Source organism: Tachypleus tridentatus, chromosome 4, assembly GCF_004210375.1.
Source record: "Tachypleus tridentatus isolate NWPU-2018 chromosome 4, ASM421037v1, whole genome shotgun sequence".
Taxonomy (NCBI): domain Eukaryota; kingdom Metazoa; phylum Arthropoda; class Merostomata; order Xiphosura; family Limulidae; genus Tachypleus; species Tachypleus tridentatus.
In genome coordinates this window covers 15,492,228-15,515,225 of record NC_134828.1, presented here as the reverse complement: position 1 = coordinate 15,515,225, position 22,998 = coordinate 15,492,228, and the positions used below count along the sequence as shown (strand labels likewise).

The window sequence follows — 22,998 nt, the reverse complement described above, 5'->3', positions numbered from 1 at the left end:
TTTATTTGTGTTCATATTAGTTCATAAGTTAGTCAAATGTTACAAGATGATGAGTGGACATTTTATAAATATACTCATTCTAACATGTGTTTTGTAAAATTTTTTCTTCTCAAACTTTTGCACTATTTTATTTATTTGTATAGATGTTTAGATTATGTTGGTTTTTCTTATTTCCAAAACAATGAATTAACCACAGTTTTTTTTTTTATTTTGTACCTGTGTATGAATTTATTTATAACTGTTTGTGTTTAACCCAATAATATTTTTGTTGTTTTGTTTTTATTTTATTGTCATTATTGTGTGTGTTCATTTCGACCTAACAATCAGGCATCAACGTACATCGAGCATGTACAACATTCAGACCAACGTCTTTTAACACCCTCTCGTGAGGTTGTGCGGACAGGTGTGGACATTCATTCTCTTGTAAGTCTCGTATATTTATTCCTATGAATTATTCTTTGAATTACATCAAATTAAAACCAAATAGTTTTGTAATGCTGCTGAAAATTGCGATAGAATACATTTCTGTCATAATAACTAATTTTTTTTATTATATCCTTTTTTGTCAAGCTAATTCATACAACTTATTAGATAGGAGAGTATTTTATTAACATTAAGCAAAACTTAATTTAGCTTGAAGGTTTAGCAATACTAATTTACTTGTATCATTATATTTGGTTTATACTTACCTATCAGTTGGTATTTTCCATAACTATATATAGATTTTTAATAGATGTTGAGTGTCTGACTCGGCATTGACTCATATGATGAAAGAAAAAAGCATAATATAAAATATCATATCTATAGATATATCATTTAGGAGAAATAATGCTAAAATTAACCATAACAATGATGGAAGATAAATAATGAGTCGTTACATTGCATTCATTATATATTTATCGCATGATCTTAGAGCAGTATGTTAAATTGCTGTATTATTTAACAAACTGATTAAGTTTTGGTTCATGTAGATAGTCTTCTGTGGTACTAAGATGTTAATACTTTTCATTTATAGATATAGAAATGTAATAGAGTTTGTTTTATGTTTTTTTCTTAACAAAATTTTGGTACGTTTGATATCGGTCTCAGGTAAATGAACTAGAAAGTGTTAAAATTGGTATTTATTTGTTTTTTAATGAAAGGTTTGCTTTGTAAACTGCATGTTGCATGCATGGTTAGCATGAGGATGTTAATGTTGTGTCTTTGCATGCGCACGGGTTTATCCCACGTAGCGACGATTTTACCAGACTGAAAAACACAAAGATGAAAAACAAGCACCTTCTCGAGGAGTCATTCAAACGGGAGTCAACATTTCAAAGCTTGTAAGTTTATTGTTAATTTAACTGTCAAAATGAAGACAAAGATTTCTATGTAAACATCTTATTTTCTAGTCTTTCACTAAGCCTTTAAAATCCTACACAGCCTATTAAAACCTCTGTTATGGAAAATGACACTATTTGTTTTTGTGAGAATGATATGTAAAGCATATTCTTCTTGACAATAAGCCTAAAAAAATCAGTTTTCATGTTACAGCCTATTTATTCTTTAAAACTGAGGTATGTATTCTATTTTATTATGAGAAGTGATAATTTTACGTTACTATGTATTATTCTAGTTTTTACACTAGATACTGTTATTTACCTTTCAAGAACTGATCTTAATACTTTCTACAACAGGGTTGTCTTTGAGAAGGTTGCATGTTGAGCATGCAGTGAGCAACCTTGGAATACTTAACAGGTTCATGTGATGTATACAAGAGGAAAGATTATTAACCCTATTTAATGATAACTAAGAACTAACTTATACAAATATTTGAAAATCACAGTTTAATAAAGTCATGTGATGATCATGCTTAGAAAAAGCTGATTTTATGGGTTGTCTTGAAAGAAAAACTTAGATAAAATAATAAAACATATTCATAAGATAATTCTGTGTGGCTATGGCTGTCATATTGTTTAATTAGTTATTGTAGTATGGTCTTGAGGTATGATGCTATTAATATAGTTGCAGCTGAATCATAAATTACGTCCACAAGATTAGCTTCTCGTGCAAAATATACAGAAAACTTGCATCTGTACAGTGTCCGTCTGTAAGATACACACATCCATATATACACACATACACAGATATATATAAACTGGGAAAGGTTTCAGGTACCTATTCCAAGTGTAGCATATATTTTGGTGGCTTCACAAGGAACAGGAAATAGCGTATGTCGTTGCCTTGTATGTATGGCTGATAAAGGTTTGGGAAGTAGGTATTAAGAGGACAAATTAAGTAGCACACCAACTGTTTGTCTACAGTATCCATACATTAAGTATCACTTTCATTTAGTAGAAGCTTCATGTATGTGATAAAAATTGAAATGGTTGCCAACCTCAAATCATTTGTTCAGTTATTTTCCTGGATGTCCATATACATTCCTCTATTATATTTCGTGTTTTATAACAATTTGTGATATTAAGAGAAAAGAGAATCATATATTATAGATACTTACATCTATCAGTATTCCATCATTACAGACGATTGTCTGGCTAGTTTGTTTCTTAAAGTAAATGGTAGTGCCTCCACTACTATTCAGTTATATGGTAAATGGTAGTGCCTCCACTACTATTCAGTTACATATCACATACTAGTCTGTGTTTTTGGAAACCTGCATGTTTCCCAGGGGCCAAGAAACATTTTCTGATAAACTACTCTTACCAATGTTGAAGCAATTTTTTACAAGTTGTACTTACTCATGCAGCTGGTCCATGTATGCTCTATGCTGGTTTTAATGTATCGTCTTCCCTGGAGGTGTATCAGTTCCAGTTATTTCAAGATGGTGATGAACGAATTACTATATTTCAGATGTATTAAAGAGTCTTGTTGTGTGTTTTGTAAACTTATCAAAAGGAGTGAGAAACAGTTAGTAACAGTTTAATGAGAAATTGTAATGTAGGTGCAAAGTTTAGTGCATTTTTACTTCCAGTTTTGAAAAGTATGTGACCATTTTTTTTTCCCAATTGTTTTTACAACGTTTTTTTTTGGTAGATGTCAAGTTTTACAGAAAGCCAGAAGAATCACGTAAGCATTGTCGAAAAAGAACCATTGGAGGAAGTCAAACCTTCAGTCAACAGAGCTAAAGTGGCAAGAACTTTCAGTCAGGTACATTAATGATATGAATTTTCAGTACTTTGATTTTTATTTTAGGCTTTATTTCCTCATTAACTGTTTCCTTTTTTTAAATCCATCCAGTATGTTTACTTTCACTGGTTATAACTAAACGAATTTGGATGCTCCATGTGTTCCTGATTGGGAAAGCCAACTAAAAAAAAAGATTAAATTCCTCAAACAAATTTAAATCTCTTGGTAACATTTTGTTCTCTGGTGGTGATTTCTCAGCTAATTATTACTGACTACTGTTTTTATTAGACCTGGCATCATAGTTGTATGGGCTATCAAATAAATCACACGTGCCTCACATATCTCATGCAATAATTTCTCTTGGACGTTTCCTACATTATAAAGATCGTGTTTGATAGTTATGTACATTCACTGTATTGTAAAAATGTATGCGTATAGTTGTTACAGATTTCTTGTCATTACAAAAATTAGCTTTTAATATTTTTACACGGATTCACCATTTCATGAAATGTCATAATTTCATTCACAGGCTTACCATTTCACAATAGGTCATGTTTTGATTTCAAACACATATGCCCATAATTTCACAATAGATCATGTCTTTAATTTATTACACAGACTCATTATTTCTTAATAGATTATGTTTTAATTTCTTTCACAGACCAACCATTTCATAAAAAGTCATGGTTTAATTTGTTACACAAACCAACTATTTAATGCAAATTTGTGTTTTAATTTTTTATGCAAACCTATAATTTCATAAAAATGTCACATTTTACTTTTTTTTTACCAAGAAGTTGAATACTTTAAGCCACTTACCTTAATACATATTAAAATCTCTGTGTCTTTAGAGTCTGTATAATAGAGAACAAATAGAAATGTAACATAACAATACTAGCCAGGTGTAGTCCAGAATTATTCAAGAACTCTTATATAATGGAATCATGGTACATATATCTGTTACAACCATAACTAGTTAACAGTTAATTCATGATGACAAGAAACCCACTTGTTGACCTGAAGGTGACCTAAAAAACATTGTGTATTTTATTTTAATCAAAGTTTTAGTACCTGTACCAACTGTCTTTAGAATACATAGTCAACAGTCATTCTGTGTATGGGAAGGCTTAGCCTAACTAAAAGACGTAATAACTGTTGATTTATTAATGTTCTCTTCTCACCAGCTCTTGATACTTATTGTAGTAATGGTCAGTATTTCTCAAGGGAACCCATGTAAAGGCAAGGAAGTATCTGAGGGTACTTACTGTGAAGCCTCAAGTGAAAAAAACAACAAATAAACAAGAAAAAAAATTTTTTGTTCTTTTCTCTTATTCCTTTTAAAGTTTTCTAATTTAATCTTATTCAATTACAACACAAAGAAATAACAGAGACTTAAAATGCATTAACTCAGTTGTATTGATTTCATTAAAATTATCTCTAGTGATAATTTTAAACAGTTTGATTAACGTTATTATTCTACTTTTTGATGTCGACCAAGGTATTGTTATGTGCGATCGAGTGTTATGGTTTTTTTTTTTTGTATCACAGGGCCAAAAGGATGAAAAAGAAATCCTGTGCAGGATCTGTGGTAAACATGTTTACCTTATGGATAAAATTAAAGCAGAGAAGAGTGCTTTTCACAAATCGTGCTTCCGATGCAAGGAGTGCAACAAGGCCTTGAGGTAAGTGTAAATGAAAACTTAGATTCTGAAAAGATTTAGTATTTGTCTTCAAATTAAGTAGTGGTGGAATATGTTTACAAAATAAACATTTTTATATAATAAATAACTCCGCAAAGCATGGTTTTATTTTAACTATAACATTAACGAACAATGACTACACATTAGAAAGTTGAAGTTTAACTGCTTTTTCATTATGGAACTTTAAATCTGCAGTGTGGACACCTATTCTTCACATGAAGGTGAAATCTACTGTAAACCCCATTTCAGAGAATTGTTTCGACCCAAAGCAAACTTTGAGGAAGATTCTGGACCAAGTAAGTTTATACCAGATGAGTTAGATTTTACGTCGTGCTTTATTTTATCCCAAGGTTTAATTACATAGACAACCAGATTAACGGTAAAACAGTGGTTTAAATTTACTCTTTTCTCTATATACGAATTTTTGACTTTCTCACTTTACTGTTGGGTGAATATTAGAGAAACATTATCTGATTCCACGATTCAGAAAATATACCTTTGAATCCTATCTAAAACTTGGACAGGTACAGCATTTGTTTGTATTTCTTTGTTAAATTTTCACATGGGTATGTTTATAATCTCCACCCATCATGTCTTTGTGTTGTGGGTAACATAGTGTTATGCATAAAGTTTTGTGTATAATAGTGTTTTCTAAGACAAACCAATAACACATTGTATGTCCCTGCTTGTGCATCCTGTTAATGCCCTAACAGAACAACAAACATGTTAAAACACCATTTAGAATTTAAAATAATTCTGAGAATTATCATAATGGAAGTTGTTTATGATTGATTCTAATTGTGGCCCCTTGCCTTTCATTATCTTAGATAACTATTCACAATTGTAAACAAATGTATGTATTTATTATTCTACCAAGTCACTTGGAAGGCCATTGCCAGACAATTCATAAATTAAGAAATATAGGAAGATTATTTTTAGTACTAGTGAATAAAATTTATGTGGGCCAAATCTCTGATGATATAAATGAGGTTATTTAAGCCTTAAACTAATGTCCTTTGAAAGTTGTTGTTTTTAATTTATCATATATAAAAGTGTTTAATTTCCAAAGTTTAAAAACTAGCAGATGTAATATCTTGATAGTAAAAAATTAACAAAATTTCTCTACAAGAACAAAAGTTATAGGCATAAACGAGGAGGACATTTAATAACTTAACAGTGCCATAAAATGGTGAAAATCAGTCAACAATTGTGTTCTAAGTGTTGCCCAGATGCAACTAGTGGATATGGCATATTTATCACAAATATTTGTTTCTCCATCTGTGAATAAGTAAGCCAGTAGGATACAGTCACTGATACGCATTTCTTATAATCAAATATGAGGGATGACAATCATGTGGGAACCATTAGGCCTACAATACTGCAGCAGTCTGGGGACTCTGGGGATACTCTCCACATGCTAAGACTATTTTAACCTGTTCTTCAAGTGAATGCTGCACTATTGTTTAGATTGTTTAAGAGAAACACAATGCTTTTACGTTATCTTACATAGTGTTTTTTTTTAAATACATTTTTACCTTTCGAACCCTTCAAAAGTGCACTGACGTGTTTCTAAAAAATTTCTACCTTGCATCTCAAATGTAGGTTTGTGTGACAATGTTTACTCCGGTTGGATTTTGATTAACTTTAACACCATGCATGTAAAGAATATATCTGTTCCTAAAGTGCTTCTGTTGGGATACAATTTTCAATTTAAAACGCTCGTTTGTTTTGGTATACAACTTTGTTGTTGGAACTTTTAGGTATATGTGGTGCATGTGAATCAAATTTCCGTAGACAGTGACGTTGAATGAACTCAATAACGGTGTTACAGAATAGGTCGATAACATCTTGTCTTGTGCAATAACAGATATATTTCTATACTTGTTTGTGTCTTAGTTATTTGCCAGTAAGTGGATTCCTAAACCACCTGATATGTACATAGATGTATTAGAATAATTCTTTTAAGATGTGCAGATTAACAAATACTTTTATTAAGGTTTTTATAAATAATTATAGTCTAGCTAGTGTGTTTCAAACTGATAGCATGTTTGTAACATTTTCTTTTCTTTTGCAAGTGACCAGTGACTACCAGGAGGTAGAAGGTAGAGTAGATTCATAGTTTTCTCTAACCTTTACAAATCTTTTCAAATAACTTTAAGCCTTGTAGAAAACATCTGTTTAAAAGTGCCAAAATAATATAAATTAACCATTAATAAATAATGTACATTAACATAATAATTACTAAAATGATTTAATAGACTAATTCTAGAATTCAAAGAATCACTTGGAGGTTTTGAATGACGTGATTTGAAACTACATGTAGTTTTTTAGTGCTGTGATTCACTACATGTAGTTTTGAGTGACGTGATTCACTACATGTAGTTTTGAGTGCTGTGATTCACTACATGTAGTTTTTAGTGCTGTGATTCACTACATGTAGTTTTTAGTGCTGTGATTCACTACATGTAGTTTTGAGTGACGTGATTCACTACATGTAGTTTTGAGTGACGTGATTCACTACATGTAGTTTTGAGTGACGTGATTCACTACATGTAGTTTTGAGTGACATGATTCACTACATGTAGTTTTGAGTGACGTGATTCACTACATGTAGTTTTGAGTGACGTGATTCACTACATGTAGTTTTTAGTGCTGTGATTCACTACATGTAGTTTTTAGTGCTGTGATTCACTACATGTAGTTTTTAGTGCTGTGATTCACTACATGTAGTTTTTAGTGCTGTGATTCACTACATGTAGTTTTGAGTGACGTGATTCACTACATGTAGTTTTGAGTGACGTGATTCACTACATGTAGTTTTGAGTGCTGTGATTCACTACATGTAGTTTTGAGTGCTGTGATTCACTACATGTAGTTTTTAGTGCTGTGATTCACTACATGTAGTTTTTAGTGCTGTGATTTACTACGTGTAGTTTTGAGTGACATGATTCACTACATGTAGTTTTGAGTGCTGTGATTCACTACATGTAGTTTCACCATCTCAAAGTTTAATGTGATAGACATCTATTTGAATTACATATTGTAAAAAGGTTCATTATAAATCTTATTTTTCTACTTTTCCATTTTTTAAGTTTATTTTTAAAAAAGATTAAAATTGTGTTTAGGACAGTTATGTATGTCATGCTGTTTTGTTATATTAATTTCTTAGTAAATAATTGAGTCCTAGTGAAACTTTTCTGATTAAAATATAACTCCATATTTACATATTTTCAGCAGAGTTATTTTTGTTTTTTAAATTACATTTGCCAGTGATATGATAAGTTGTTCATGTAAAATCTAGTATAACACTCCTATTGTGGATTTAGCAAGCTTTGCTTAGCAGTGCATGTGCTAATCAGCACACATTATTTTAACTACAGGGTTACTAAGTTATATTACTTTTTCATAGCAAAGCCAAGGAAATTTGAGATGATAATTCGTGAAAATGTTCCAGAAGAATTGCCTCCAGATGTTGTTCGATGTAAGTTTATTTATATTTATATGCAGCTTTTAATGTATGTTTTTGACATTATTTAAAGACAGCACTTGAATTGTATGTAAGAAAGCACTGACTGCAGTGTCAACAGATACATATGATTAAATATAACAATAAAACACTGGACCTATATATATAAAAAAGTACTGTTTGAGAATGCCACAATAGACTTGTAATTAGATATAACAATAAAACACTGGACCTGTATATATAAAAAGTACTGTTTGAGAATGCCACAATAGACTTGTAATTAGATATAACAATAAAACATTGGACCTATATATATATAAAAATAAACTTTTTCTAGACGATAAAGTCACACATAATACCAATCTGGTTGCTCGATTAGAAAACAAAAAAAACACTTAAATTTTTTTAAATGAAATATTTCTAATGTTCTACTAATTCAAGTTATTATAAAACATGATAAGAAAAGTAAAGACCTTCTCAGGAACTTTAAGAAGGTTACTAGAACATATGTTGTTAGTAAACCATAATATGAAATACTGGATTATTGCACTGAAACAGTTGTTATAAAAACAAAAGGTGAATAATCAAATTGAAACTAAATGAAATGTGATCACTCGAAGTATGCAATAGTTCTTTTCACAGACTTGAAACTTGTAAGTGACATTTTGCTATTCGTAAATATGCAGGAATGGCATATGTAAGAAAACTGTTACCCTAATTTAAATGCTGTGAGTGTGATATGAGCAGTTTTACATTGATTCATCTTTGGTTCTAACAAAGCAACAAGCAGATGCCCACTGCAGTGATTATTTGATTTAAGAACTTTCCCAGTGTTCTTTATTCTACAATGTCGGAAGTTAGAGAGAATCTTTAGAAGTTTCCCATCATGCCTTAGATCTGTTTTATTTTAGAAGTTTCCCATCATGCCTTAGATCTGTTTTATTTTAGAAGTTTCCCATCATGCTTTAGATCTGTATTATTTTAGAAGTTTCCCATCATGCCTTAGATCTGTTTTATTTTAGAAGTTTCCCATCATGCTTTAGATCTGTATTATTTTAGAAGTTTCCCATCATGCCTTAGATCTGTTTTATTTTAGAAGTTTCCCATCATGCCTTAGATCTGTATTATTTTAGACGTTTCCCATCATGCCTTAGATCTGTATTATTTTAGAAGTTTCCCATCATGCCTTAGATCTGTATTATTTTAGACGTTTCCCATCATGCCTTAGATTGTATTATTTTAGAAGTTTCCCATCATGCCTTAGATCTGTATTATTTTAGAAGTTTCCCATCATGCCTTAGATCTGTATTATTTTAGAAGTTTCCCATCATGCCTTAGATCTGTATTATTTTAGAAGTTTCCCATCATGCCTTAGATCTGTATTATTTTAGAAGTTTCCCATCATGCCTTAGATCTGTATTATTTTAGAAGTTTCCCATCATGCCTTAGATCTGTTTTATTTTAGAAGTTTCCCATCATGCCTTAGATTGTATTATTTTAGAAGTTTCCCATCATGCCTTAGATCTGTTTTATTTTAGAAGTTTCCCATCATGCCTTAGATCTGTTTTATTTTAGAAGTTTCCCATCATGCCTTAGATCTGTTTTATTTTAGAAGTTTCCCATCATGCCTTAGATCTGTATTATTTTAGAAGTTTCCCATCATGCCTTAGATCTGTATTATTTTAGAAGTTTCCCATCATGCCTTAGATCTGTATTATTTTAGAAGTTTCCCATCATGCTTTAGATCTGTATTATTTTAGAAGTTTCCCATCATGCCTTAGATCTGTATTATTTTAGAAGTTTCCCATCATGCCTTAGATCTGTATTATTTTAGAAGTTTCCCATCATGCCTTAGATCTGTATTATTTTAGAAGTTTCCCATCATGCCTTAGATCTGTATTATTTTCTTTAATCTTGCACCAGTTTCTTTTAATATGAGGTTTTCTTGACTGTTTTCATCTCTGAGGAAATTGTCTACCTAATGAAATTAGGTTGTACCACAGTCAACCTAAGACACATCTGATGTAACTTTATGTTAATTTGTAAAATAGTTTTTAAATAATTATATTCTTTATGAATGTGTCTTATTACCTGTATAGAATAATGAAAGAAATTAACATTTAATATTTGTTTTTTTTTCTGCTTCTAAAGAACAGGCTCAAAGGTAAGTTAGTGTTGGGATAGTGATAAATAAGACATTAGAATACTTTCATTAAATTGTTTATTTTGACTATAGTGACTGCTTGAAAAAGTGTTGTTATAAACATTATAAGACATTGTTTGATTTTGTACAAATTAATTATTTTTCCTGGGATTTTCTTAGATTTTAAGACATTGCAAAAGTGCTCATATTTAAATTTGTTTAGGTTTTGGAACACACCATCTTTCTGTAAATTATACTTTTATACTACACAGTTATGAGCTAGAAGGTTCATCAAAATTGACATATGGATTCTTTTGATTCACCTTAGAATACAATTTTTTGGGTTAAAAGGTCATTTTACAAATAATTTTTGACCAATCTCTGAACAGGCTACTTTTAGTATGAGCAGATGAACAATTAAATAACCAAATATTATGGTCTTGCTTGATCAACAACATATTGTTTGAGACATTAGACCTACGATATACAATGTTTATTTGGAGCATATGTATTGCAAATGTGATGAACTTATACAAATGTAGCTTCCTCAATATTCATTTGTGTGTGTATATATATTATAACCAAAAGATTTAAGCCATAAAAAACATATTAAAATTAAACAAAATACGCTGCATATTAAAAAAAAAAGATCTAGGGTACAGGCTACATCGTGGGATTATGAAATGAATCCTAGGTTTTGGAGGTGACTAAAGAAGTAGGACCCACATTGCAGCGGGGATACACCATCTATCAGTCTTAACCTTCAATTCGCTAGTCTCACATAAGAAGATTAGAAATTTAGAAATTAGAAAAGCGAGGCGTGGGTGCTTAAGTCCACAACATCCCACATCTATATGGCTCTTCCTTGCCTGCAATTACAGAAGCCAGTGTCTGTTCGCAACGCATTCTTTGTCAATAATGCTTGACTCTGTTGGTAACATTGTAATTGTCTCAGTAGTTTGTCTCGATCCCAAATCCCTGCATATTGGAGATTTTTTTTATAACTTTTAAAATTATTGACTCAGCATATTTAAAGCAAAATATCATAATATTAGTTCGGATTACTGATTTTTAATTATTTGTTGACATTCAATAGCACAGATTAGGTGCCCCAGCGGTTACAGTTGAAGTCCTAATATCATACTATTTACAATAAGATCTCTGAAAATTCGGAACAGTAGAAATTCAATATTAGATTAAATTGGGGATAATATCATATTACTTTATGAACACCAGTGACCGTCTGTGAAACAGAACTTTAAACTCTTTTCAACCCAACAGATGGCGCTACAATATTCTTTAAAATGTTTTTCACCAAAGGTACATTTTTCAAAATTTAGTCAAAAACATTTACAAGCGTGTTTTTCGAAAAAGTTATTGTTTCGTGCATTTGCCCTTAACCGTACAATTAATAACATTTGTTATAATATATAACAATTAGTAGGGTCAATCATTGGACTATGTGGGAATGTTTCTTCGAAAACCAGTTTTTTTTTTTTTATCTGGTTCAATTTATATGGCTTTCTGTGTCAAGAACATTTGAACATAACGTAAACATGTACTGTGTTATATTACTTGTATACATAAGTCGAAATTCTAATAAAGGACTACAACAGATGACCTATTATACACAATTTGATTTGTGTATACTGCTATAAAAATAAAAACGTTTTTTATTATTAAGTAATTAATTACTAATGTATTTAATAGTAGGAATCATGATGAAACAAAATGGTGACCATAAAATTCGCCCGTTTAAATTAACCATTTAAAAGTCTAAATGTCGACAATGACTGTTTCACAGTATTAGATGAACAAAACTAAAGTTTAATATAGTACGAGGTCTGTCTAAATCGTTAAATAAATGTTTATGGAATCAATCCAAATATTACTATTTCAACGAAATTTATCCAAGTAAGTTTTTTTTTATATCTAAAGCAAGTGTACAGAAAGCAATGACAAACTTTATCGCTTTAATTTGTTTCGCAGAATTCTTGCTTCTAGGGTTCCGATGACTCATTTCTTGTACTGAAAGTGGCACGAGTATGAAACGAATAATGTGCTACTTTGAGCATATAATTTGATCTGTGGGTAGGTTTGTAGAGGTCCTGATGAGTAATAGAATCGAATCAAGTGCACGCGCGCTCCACGCTTTGTGTCCCTGGTGCACAAAAATATAACGAACAAAAACAAACCACGTATAGTAAAAAAAAATTATATATATAAAGAAGAGTATGGATCGATATATACGTAACAGTAGGCCCGGCATGGCCAGGTGGGTTAAGGCATTCGACTCGTAATCTGAGGGTCGCGGGTTCGAATCCCGGTCGCACCAAACTTGTTCGCCCTTTCAGCTTGGGGGCGTTATAATGTGACGGTAAATCCCACTATTCGTTGGTAAAAGAGTAGCCCCAGAGGTGACGGTGGGTGGTGATGACTAGCTGCCTTCCCTCTAGTCTTACACTGCTAAATTAGGGACGGCTAGCGCAGACAGCTCTCGAGTAGCTTTATGCGAAATTCAAAAACACAAACAATATACGTAACCAAAAAGTAATAAAACAACAAAGCGAAAACTGCACAAACTGATTTACTCAAAATAATAGTAAAAAATGTATCTGCGTTAACATTATTACAATGATTTATGAAATATTTTTTGTTTTTGAATTTTGCACAAAGCTTCACGAGGGCTATCTCCGTTAGCCATCCCTAATTTAGCAGTGTAAGAGTAGAGGGAAGGCAACTATTCATCATCACCCACTGCTCACTCTTGGACAACTCTTTTACCAACGAATAGTGGAATTGACAATCACATTATAACGTCAACAGGGATGAAAGGGCGAGCATGTTTGGTGTGACCGGAGTTCGAGGCCCGGCATCACCACGTGATTATGGCGTTCGACTCGTAATCGAGGGTCGAGGGTTCGAATCCCCGTCACACCAAACATGCTCACCATTTAAGCCGTGGGGAAGTTATAATGTGACGGTCAATCCCGCTATTCGCTGGTAAAGGAGTAGCCCAAAAGTTGGCGGTGGGTGGTGATGACTAGCTGCCTTCCCTCTAGTCTTACACTGCTAAATTAGGGATGGCTAACGCAGATAGCCCTCGTGTAGCTTTGCGCAAAATTAAAACAAACAAACATATTGTAACATTATTGATTAATGCATGAATGCTCCCCATTTATTATAGTTCTGTGAAACAATGTTTTGTAATAAAATGTTGAAGGATTGCTGTATAGAACTAAAAACAGAAAGCATGTGTATTTCTTCGATACTGGCATTTATCATAGAAGTTTCTTATTCCCATAACTCGTTTCATATTAACTAGTAATTATATATATATATATTTATTTTTGGGTGATGGAGTTTGTATCGGTGTGTTCTAAGCTGGGTTACTCTAATCTTAGTATAAAGTATTTCAGCTTCAGGTGAATAGCAGTAAACAAACGAAATAATAATAGCGATTTATTATAAACTGTTCCAACAGAATATTACTTCCATTATGGTTTATGCTATGTATCGCGAATACGCCTTTTGTTAGGCTTAGCTGGTAAGATACGTGGATTGTCAGTCCTTGGTTTTATTTTATCTGTGTAAACCTACTTCAGTTATTCATTAATGAATGGGCTTTATACCATGTGTAAGGTGTTTTGTTTTATCTGTGTAAACCAGGTCAATGACCGTTCTCTGTCACTTCTATCCACTCGACATTTGTGGGTTAATCTTTCTTGTAAAAAAGCGAAAAATTATAGCGTAGTTAAATAAACTTAGTAATTGTTTTCCACAAAAAACAAGTGATACAGGTCTGTCTGTATTAGTGGAATCTGGTTCAATAATGTTTCCATCTGTGTGAATACAAAGATAAGTTACCAGTGTATTCATTGTTGGGTCAATAAATCGTCTGTGGGTCAAAAGTCTCCCGTCAAGTATCAGATAAATTAATTTGTATGCATGTTGTCTTGACAGCATGCCAGTAGTTTGAAAGACATCAAGACCACATGCGGTGCTTCAGTTGCGACTTGTATTCTTATTATTAAAAGGGTAAACGAGTGATTTCGACGCCGATGACATCTCGTAAAATCGTTTTTCGACTTGTGCAATACGTCCCAGAAAGCAGCGCAAATCAACCATTTACCAACCTTGTTACGGTCTGGTGGTTTGGTTACTTAACTCTCAGTTCAATTCATGCTCTGCCTTCCTGCTGTGGTGGCGTTATAAACGTGACTGTCAGTTCCACCATGGGTAGGTAAAAAGTATCTCAAGTGGGTAGTGGCGTTGAATAGCTGCCGTTCCTCTAATCTGTCGCTTCAGAAATATGGACGTTAGCGGAGACAGCTCTCTAATGGGGCCTGGCATGGCCTAGCGCGTTAAGGCGTGCGCTTCGTAATCTGAGGGTCGCGGGTTCGCGCCCGAGTCGCGCCAAACATGCTCGCCCTCCCAGCCGTGGGGGCGTTATAATGTGACAGTCAATCCCACTATTCGTTGGTAAAAGAGTAGCCCAAGAGTTGGCGGTGGGTGGTGATGACTAACTGCCTTCCCTCTAGTCTTACACTGCTAAATTAGGGACGACTAGCACAGATAGCCCTCGCGTAGCTTTGTGCAAAATTCAAACACAAACAAGCAAACAAAACAAATAGCTCTCTAATAACTTTTCGCTAAATTCAACATACTAATTAGCTATTTAATTTTGCCTTCCACTTTTATTAGTTTTTTAGTATTATATATTCTATTTTTTTAGTTAAAACTATTTACCATGGTTAGTGTTGTTGTGAACTGAATCTTTTATCTCCTATGTATGATAAAGTAGGCCGGCACGGCTAGGTGGTTGAGGCGTTTGACTCGTAATACAACGGTCGCGGTTTCGAATCCCCGTTGCACCAAACATGCTCGCCTTTTCAGCCGTGAAGGCTTTATAATGTAACAGTCAGTTCCACTATTCGTTGTTAAAAGAGTAGCTGTGGGTGGTGATAACTAGCTGCCTTCATTCTAGTCTTACACTGCTAAATTAGTAACGACTACCGCAGACAGCTGTCGTGTAGTTTTGCGCGAAGTTCAAAAACAAACAAACTATGATAAAGTAAATATCAAGGAAAATAGACACCAAATTTTGCATAAAGTGCCAATAGGAGGCGTAAACTCATGACTTAGAACTAGACAGTTGTAGCCTAAACAACTCGCTATACAGTCAAATAAGAGTAGCCCGATAGTTGGCGGTGGGTGATGTTGAATAGCTGCCTTTTTTCTAGTCTGTCAGTTGAAAGTTACGGATGTCCTATTGTAGATAGTCCGTTTTGTAGTTTTGTGTGAAAATTTTTGAAATGAAATAAAATGTCTTATTGACTTCTTTATGTGACTACAGTTGTCCACAGTATTTGTTTGGCCCTATTTCGCTGCTTGACCTTATTTTTCCACACGCGTGTGCGATTATTCAGTTTCCTAGAATTTCCAACCAGTTTGTTATTATAGTTACTTCAACAACTGTCCAAGGTGAGTTTGTTAAAACAGATTTGAACGGACACACACGCACCACTGCTTTAGTCTTAACAAATCAATCAGATTAGTCCTTGAGCTTTATTCTACATAATTAACAAATATTTCATTTTAAACCACATGTAAATTATTCAAATCACCTTACTTACAGATTGAAGGGCGTGGCTTGATGGCGAGAACATTTACTACCACTCGCTTCATTGGTTGGCAGGAGACGTAACACGTAAGCCTAACATGACCACGTGGGTTTATTTAGTTGTTAGTTCGGTATTCATTGAAGTATTGAACAGAGATAACTAGAACTGATGCACGCTTTAGGTCAGTTAAATGATTCATGTATTAGTTTTCATCCAGGATTATGTGTGATTCTAACCTCATTAGCTGTGATTAATATACAAGTTTCTTATCGAGTGACTAAAAAAAGTTAATCACAGGGTCTGTTGAATTTAATACCGTGTTTGTTTGTTTTTTAAATTTCGCGCAAAGCTACACGAGGGCTATTTGCGCTAAACACACTGTGTTAAAGTAAGTTTGCGAATTACAACTCAGAAATAGGGAGTTTGATTTCCACGATGAAATGAATGCGTATAATTCGTTAAGTAGCATTGCAATAAGAAAAATAACAACAGTCACTTTATGTTAAAGGATCTTAAATATTATTATTTCTGGAAAATTTTGTTGTTGTTTTTGAATTTCGCGCAAAGCTACATGAGAGCTATCTGCGCTAGCTGTCCGTTAACAGTGTAAGACTAGAGGGAAGACAGCTAGTCATCACCACCCACCGCTAACTCTTGGGCTACTCTTTTACCAACGAATAGTGGGATTGACCGTTACATTATAACGCCCCCACGATTGAAAGGGCGAACATGTTTGGCGCGACGGGGATGCGAACCCGCGAACCTCAGATTAAGAGTCGCACGCCTTAACACGCTTGACCATGTCGGGCCGTTTAACAGAAAACAGTTAAAGAGGAAGCACGTGTATATCAAACTATAAATAGGTCGAACTGTGCTTCACTCACTCTCTTGTTGTTTCTGTACGCATGTACGGTTTATTATCATTCGTATAACTTGCGTACTAACGACGCTAACAATCGGGTTTTCGTACCCGTGGTGAGCAGAGGACGGATAGATCGTTGTGTAGGTTTTTGTTTAATAACAACCAACCCATCTAGACTTTGTATGCTTATACAAATAAAGTGCTTAATTAAGTAGGTTTAACATTGAAGTTGTGACATGTCGGTTAAGGTTGAAAATATAAAATAATTTCTGAGACATTTGACGTTTCGTCGGTTAATCAACATCTTATGCATGTATTCTTTATGCTCAGTACGGACAAGATGCTCAAATAACAGGTGTGAAACGTCGACGAAAACATTTAGTGTAATATACGTTTTTGTTGGATTCCGAGACAGTTTCCACTGGAAACTGAGTTTGAAGAAAATTTTCCCAACCGAACATGACAGGAATTACTCAAACAAAATAGTAATGACACCAGTGACACTCTATGTGTCGTAACATCCAGTGATCAGTTACACCAGTGACACTATCTGTCTGCAATAATCAGTTACACCAGTGACACTCTATGTGTCGTAACATCCAATAATCAGTGACACTGTCTGTCGTAACATTCAGTAATCAGTGACACTCTATCTGTCGTAACATCCAATAATCAGTGACACTGTCTGTCGTAACATCCAATAATCAGTGACACTTAATCTATCGTAACATCCAATAATCAGTGACACTTAATCTATCGTAACATCCAATAATCAGTGACACTTAATCTATCGTAACATCCAATAATCAGTGACACTCAATCTATCGTAACATCCAATAATCAGTGACACTCAATCTATCGTAACATCCAATAATCAGTGACACTCAATCTGTCGTAACATTCAACAGTTAGTTGATACCTTCTTACATTTTATCATGTTTCACTTGTAACTGATAAATTACTGACCAAAAAAGAAATACTTTAAAAAGAAAACAGTTTTGGGACGATTCCTTCTTACGTGTCCTGCTTTCTTAACTCCCTCTTGTTTGTGTTGTTTTCGTTGAACTAAACCGTAATTATTGAGGTAATTTGGTAGCCGGTTAAACCAGTCTGGGCGTATTGGAAGCATAAACCTATTGTGGTTGTTGTATAGTATAACTTATGTTTATGTTACTTTGACTCCAAACGTAAACAGATGTAATTCTGCTGGTGCCATACTGTGTTTGTTCTTGCTGCATAATTCGGTTTCTGAAAATATGGAGATTTCAACGACCAAGGGAAGTGAGTTGCAAGTTTAGTTTTATATAATTGTTGAAAGTTTACATAAAACAGTTAAATTAAACACATACGTTTATTTGAGTTTAGCATTAAATATTTAACTTAAGATGTTTGTTTAAATGCGGATTGTAACAGCGAGTATATTTATGTACTGTATTAGAAGTTAAGCCTCTCACTGTAGCATCTATTTAGATTACACTATTATAGGAGGAAACATCAATCTGCTAAGAAGACCATATCAGGCCACCATTTAGGTACTATATGTGGTTCCTTGGCAGGCATGTAAAGGCCATATCAGGCCACCATTTAGGTATTATATGCGATCCTTTGGCAGGCATGTAAAGGCCACATCTGGCCACCACTTAGGTACTATATCTGGTCCCTTGGCAGGCATGTAAAGACCATATCAGGCCACCATTTAGGTACTATATCTGGTCCCATAGTGAGCATGAGAAGGCCACATTGTGCGGTCATTTAAGCATCATCTGTGGTTCCTTAGTTGGCATAAGAAAGCTGTATCGGATAATCATTTAGGTACTATATGTGTGTTTTTTTAGTGGGCACGAAAAAACCGAATCAGATAGGTATTTATATACAATATTTTGTGGTATTGTAATGTGCAGGCCCGGCATGGCTAAGTGGTTAGGGCGTTCGACTAGCAATCTGAGGGTCGCGGCTTCGAAACACCCTCATATCAAACATGCTCGCCTTTTCAGCCATGGGGACTCTTATAAAGTTACGATCAATTCAACTGTTTGTTGTTAAAAGAGCAGCCCAAGAGTTGGCGGTGGGCGATGATGAATGTATGGCCTTCACTCTAGCGTTATATTGTCGCTTTGTGCAAAATTAATAAACAAACAAAAGTTTAACGGGCAAAGCAGTTACATGTTTAATGTAATTTAGTTATATAAATATACGTTTATATAAACAACTTGTTATTAATACCGATAAGAAACGTAACCGGGGGGGGGGGGATCCGTAACCAGGAAGGGGATCTCGGGATTTAATCCTTCTCAAATCATTTTTCTTATTCGTACAGCACTGACCAATAATTGCATATTAGTTTTCCTGCGTATTTGTGTTGTTTTTCTATAGTTCATGTACTTCGGTAAATAACTTATTGGCCCAGCATGGCCAGGTGGGTTAAGGCGTGCGACTCCTAATCTGAGGGTCGCGGGTTCGCATCCCCGTCGCACCAAACATGCTCGACCTTTCAGTTGTGTGGGCGTTATATAGTGGCGGTCAATCCCACTGTTCGTTGTTAAAAGAGTAGCCTAAGAGTTTGCGGTGGGTGATGATGACTAGCTGTCTTCCCTCTAGTCTTACACTGCTAAATTAGGGACGGGTGGTGAAGATAGCCCTCGTGTAGTTTTGCGCGAAATTCCAAAACAAACAAATAGGTTCTGTTGGTTAGCTACTTTCCCATTAGCGTATCGCTTTTAAGTTACGCTTACGCGTATCATAAAATAATATAAACTGCATTTTTTTTGTCCATAGTCATCTTAATATGTTTCTTTCTGAGTCCAACTAAGAAATGTATAAAAGTAGTATTTTAGACCTATTTTCTGTCAGTCAGAAGTCGTTGCCCAAGATACCAAAACTTGTCAGTCGGGTTGAACGAAGAGACACAAAAATGTGTATCTTTTCTTGCTTCCTGAAACAATACTCAAAGTTATAGGGATGGCTACGCTCAGATAGCTCAAGCGTAGCAGTGTGCAAAATTCTAAAATAAATATGTGAATTGTTAATAGTTAAATTTAACATTTTATCACGTGCTCGGATGGTCCTTGTACCCTTATCGATAGCTATTTAATATCGTAAACTTGCTGCTTCCAGTTTCTTTTCCAATCTCATTAATACAACCATATAATACAACCTTGTCGTTCCAGATACTAAACCTACCAGTTTTTAAACTCCTATAAAAATTTAGTAAAATTAATTTATAATGATTCTTTACTTTTTAATAGCGAGAAACTTTGAAAATTTCACCTGAAGGCATTTTATGTACCCCGTTGTTCAATTAAAGTCCTCAGGATTTACGTCTTGTTGTTCCTAATTTTGAACTACTGACGAAAGAGAACGCAGCAAACAGTACCTGCCACCCCAAATATTTTATTCTGTTTGAACTGAGAAAGGAATTGATTCACACAACTCTGAACGCTTGGTTAGCTGTATCACGTCCCGAACTCTGAGCCTTACGACACGCAGCCCCAACACATTAACCACAGACGAGCTGTTTCAGAGATTGGTCTTCAGTTTATTTCCGAACATAGAGCGCTGTTTGATATCTGCAATTATTATTAGTGAATATATTCGTTTTACCAAAATTGGTTGCATGTTTGATAAAATTTAGTAGTTTTTAACTCAAACAGTTACCGAAGTAATATTTTTTTTGGTCTAGAGTTTGATGTAAACCTTTTCACACAGAGAGTTTCTGTGCGTACTTTATCATAAACGTTTTCTAGTTGTAACTGGAGCTAGAAAAGCAACAAATTAGAGTTCTCATGTATCTCTGATCGATATCTAATTAACTGAAGGCAAGTTTGCAATACATACACACAAGATAAGAGTTTGGAGCACCAAACATCCTCACCCTTTCAGCCGTGGGGGGCGTTGTAAAGTTACGATCAATCCCACTATTCGTTGTTAAAAGAGCAGCCCAAGAGTTGGCGGTGGGTGGTGATGAATAACTGCCTTCCCTGCTAAGTTACGGACGGCTAGCGCAGATAGCCCTCGTGTAGGTTTGCTCGAAATTCCGAACACATCAAACAACAAAGTTTAGAGACGGCTTGACAATGAGGAACAGGCCCGTCACGGCCAAGCGTGCGACTCGTAATCTGAGGGTTGCGGGTTCGCATCCCCGTCGCGCCAAACATGCTCGCCCTTTCAGCCGTGGGGGCGTTATAATGTGACGGTCAATCCCACTATTCGTTGGTAAAAGAGTAGCCCAAGAGTTGGCGGTGGGTGGTGATGACTAGCTGCCTTCCCTGTAGTCTTACACTGCAAAATTAGGGACGGCTAGCACAGATAGCCCTCGAGTAGCTTTGTGCGAAATTCAAAAAACAAACAAACAGACAATGAGGAAATTATTATACACTCACAATAAAGTTATTCACATTACCCAGTCACGCTGTCCCCAAATTTTTATTTTCTGAAATGCGAATTGGGGTTCCACGTCATCAAATATATACATGAGATGTGTGATTTGAAATTTATTTTATTAAGATAAATCCGTCCGCGTTATTAAAATGTAAGTAGGGACTCATTTCTTTAGCACTAGTTTACCATCTAGAATATATAAAATTGGGTATATGTGTTTATGTTCAGAAGACGACCCTAACCTTTCCCCTTTTACTGCCCTGGTGTTATTTGAGACATCACATGACAAAGTCTTTATGTACACGCTCAGTTTTTTGAAAGTTTGAAGGACACCACATGCTCTACATCACGAGTAGAGATAAAGTTCTCGAGGCACGTGATGCTCGTGTCTTACAGTTCCCACTATGTCCGTAACTGTGAGTTTACAGCGCGAAGCTCTAACCGTTTTTTGACAAGTTGTGTATGAACTTTTAATATTGAATTCTCTGTAACTGTTCTAGAACAGGTGAAAATTTCTATGGCTCGTTCATCACTGGGAATGTTCTTAAACAGTTCGTTCAGTTAATGTGGTCCCTCAAGATATCCGGAAATATTCAGAATATTTTCTTCGGATATTTTTGCACATATTTTGTGGAGGTCCACACTGTTTATTTACAGTAATGTGCTATGCTGACCTCTGGATCCATACACGATCTCAGTCGATAGTTACATTGATTTACAGTAGTGTGCTTTATTTAAGGCGAGTTAAACTACGGTGATGTACAAGTTGATGGTTATCTTGGGTTTTCAGTCAAGTCCTCAACACAGAAACAGAGCTGAGTGAATTATGATTTGATTTGTTACCACGGAGCGAATATACCGCTGTCTGAATCATACTTGTGATTTAAAACAAGCAAATTTTAAGAAACATATTTACATACGCAAGAAGATATTACCATGGAAACCACTCCTCTGACTCCGTTGTCTTGCTCATCACGTTTATCACGCAGTGTAAGCCAGGATTCCAAGCGCATATCTTTAACCAATAAAGACCTACCACCATTCAAATTTGTAAAGTCTGGGCTGTCGATGGACTGGTACAAGGAACTACATAGCATACGACTTATTAAAAGACGGAGAAGTGAACCGGTTTGGCTCACCAGAACACCAGTAAAAAGGTTGTAACTAGTTGTAATTAATTAAAACCAGTGAATGATTGTTTTTTACAAATTAATTACAAATTTGAATTTGGAATTGGTCAGTCTACAAGTTCATGGGATCGTTATTTGTGAGCTAGACATAAATTACTTCTGTACGTAATTTATACCCCGCTAGTACAGCGGAAAGTAGAACTAAAATCAGGGGCTCGATTCCCCCTCGGTGGGCTCAGCAGATAGCCCGATGTGGCTTTGCTATAAGAAAACACACATACATATATACGTACTTTACATCAGAAAAAGGAAAATATATAATTAGAAATGAATCTCCTTTAATTAAAGCTTTATCCACAAGCTAATGTGCTTATTCACATTGTGCTACAGTAGCAAAATAAAACTCATAGGCTGGTCTACTACTTTAAATGTATGTTGTCAATGGACTGTTTATAGATGACTTTTAAATGCCCCCCAGTGGCTCAGCGGTATGTCTGCAGACTTACAACGCTGCAAACTGGGTTTCGATACCTGTGGTGGGCAGAGCACAAATAGCCCATTGTGTAGCTT

General features: G+C 34.6%; 2 protein-coding genes across 2 annotated transcripts in view; both read left to right on the top strand.

The window, feature by feature from the left end:
- LOC143248615 (pyrokinin-1 receptor-like) overlaps window positions 1–22,998 on the top strand; it is a 425,075-nt gene that overhangs the window by 307,422 nt on the left and 94,655 nt on the right. The gene's annotated exons all lie outside the window — the stretch shown is intronic.
- LOC143248614 (uncharacterized) overlaps window positions 308–22,998 on the top strand; it is a 62,906-nt gene continuing 40,215 nt past the window's right edge. The window contains exons 1-7 of the mRNA XM_076497115.1: window positions 308–423; window positions 1,233–1,322; window positions 3,034–3,147; window positions 4,675–4,808; window positions 5,022–5,122; window positions 6,902–6,928; window positions 8,236–8,307. Of these exons, the coding sequence (XP_076353230.1) occupies window positions 3,034–3,147; window positions 4,675–4,808; window positions 5,022–5,122; window positions 6,902–6,928; window positions 8,236–8,307 (448 nt within the window). The 5' untranslated portion in view covers window positions 308–423; window positions 1,233–1,322. The remainder of the gene's footprint in view (window positions 424–1,232; window positions 1,323–3,033; window positions 3,148–4,674; window positions 4,809–5,021; window positions 5,123–6,901; window positions 6,929–8,235; window positions 8,308–22,998) is intronic.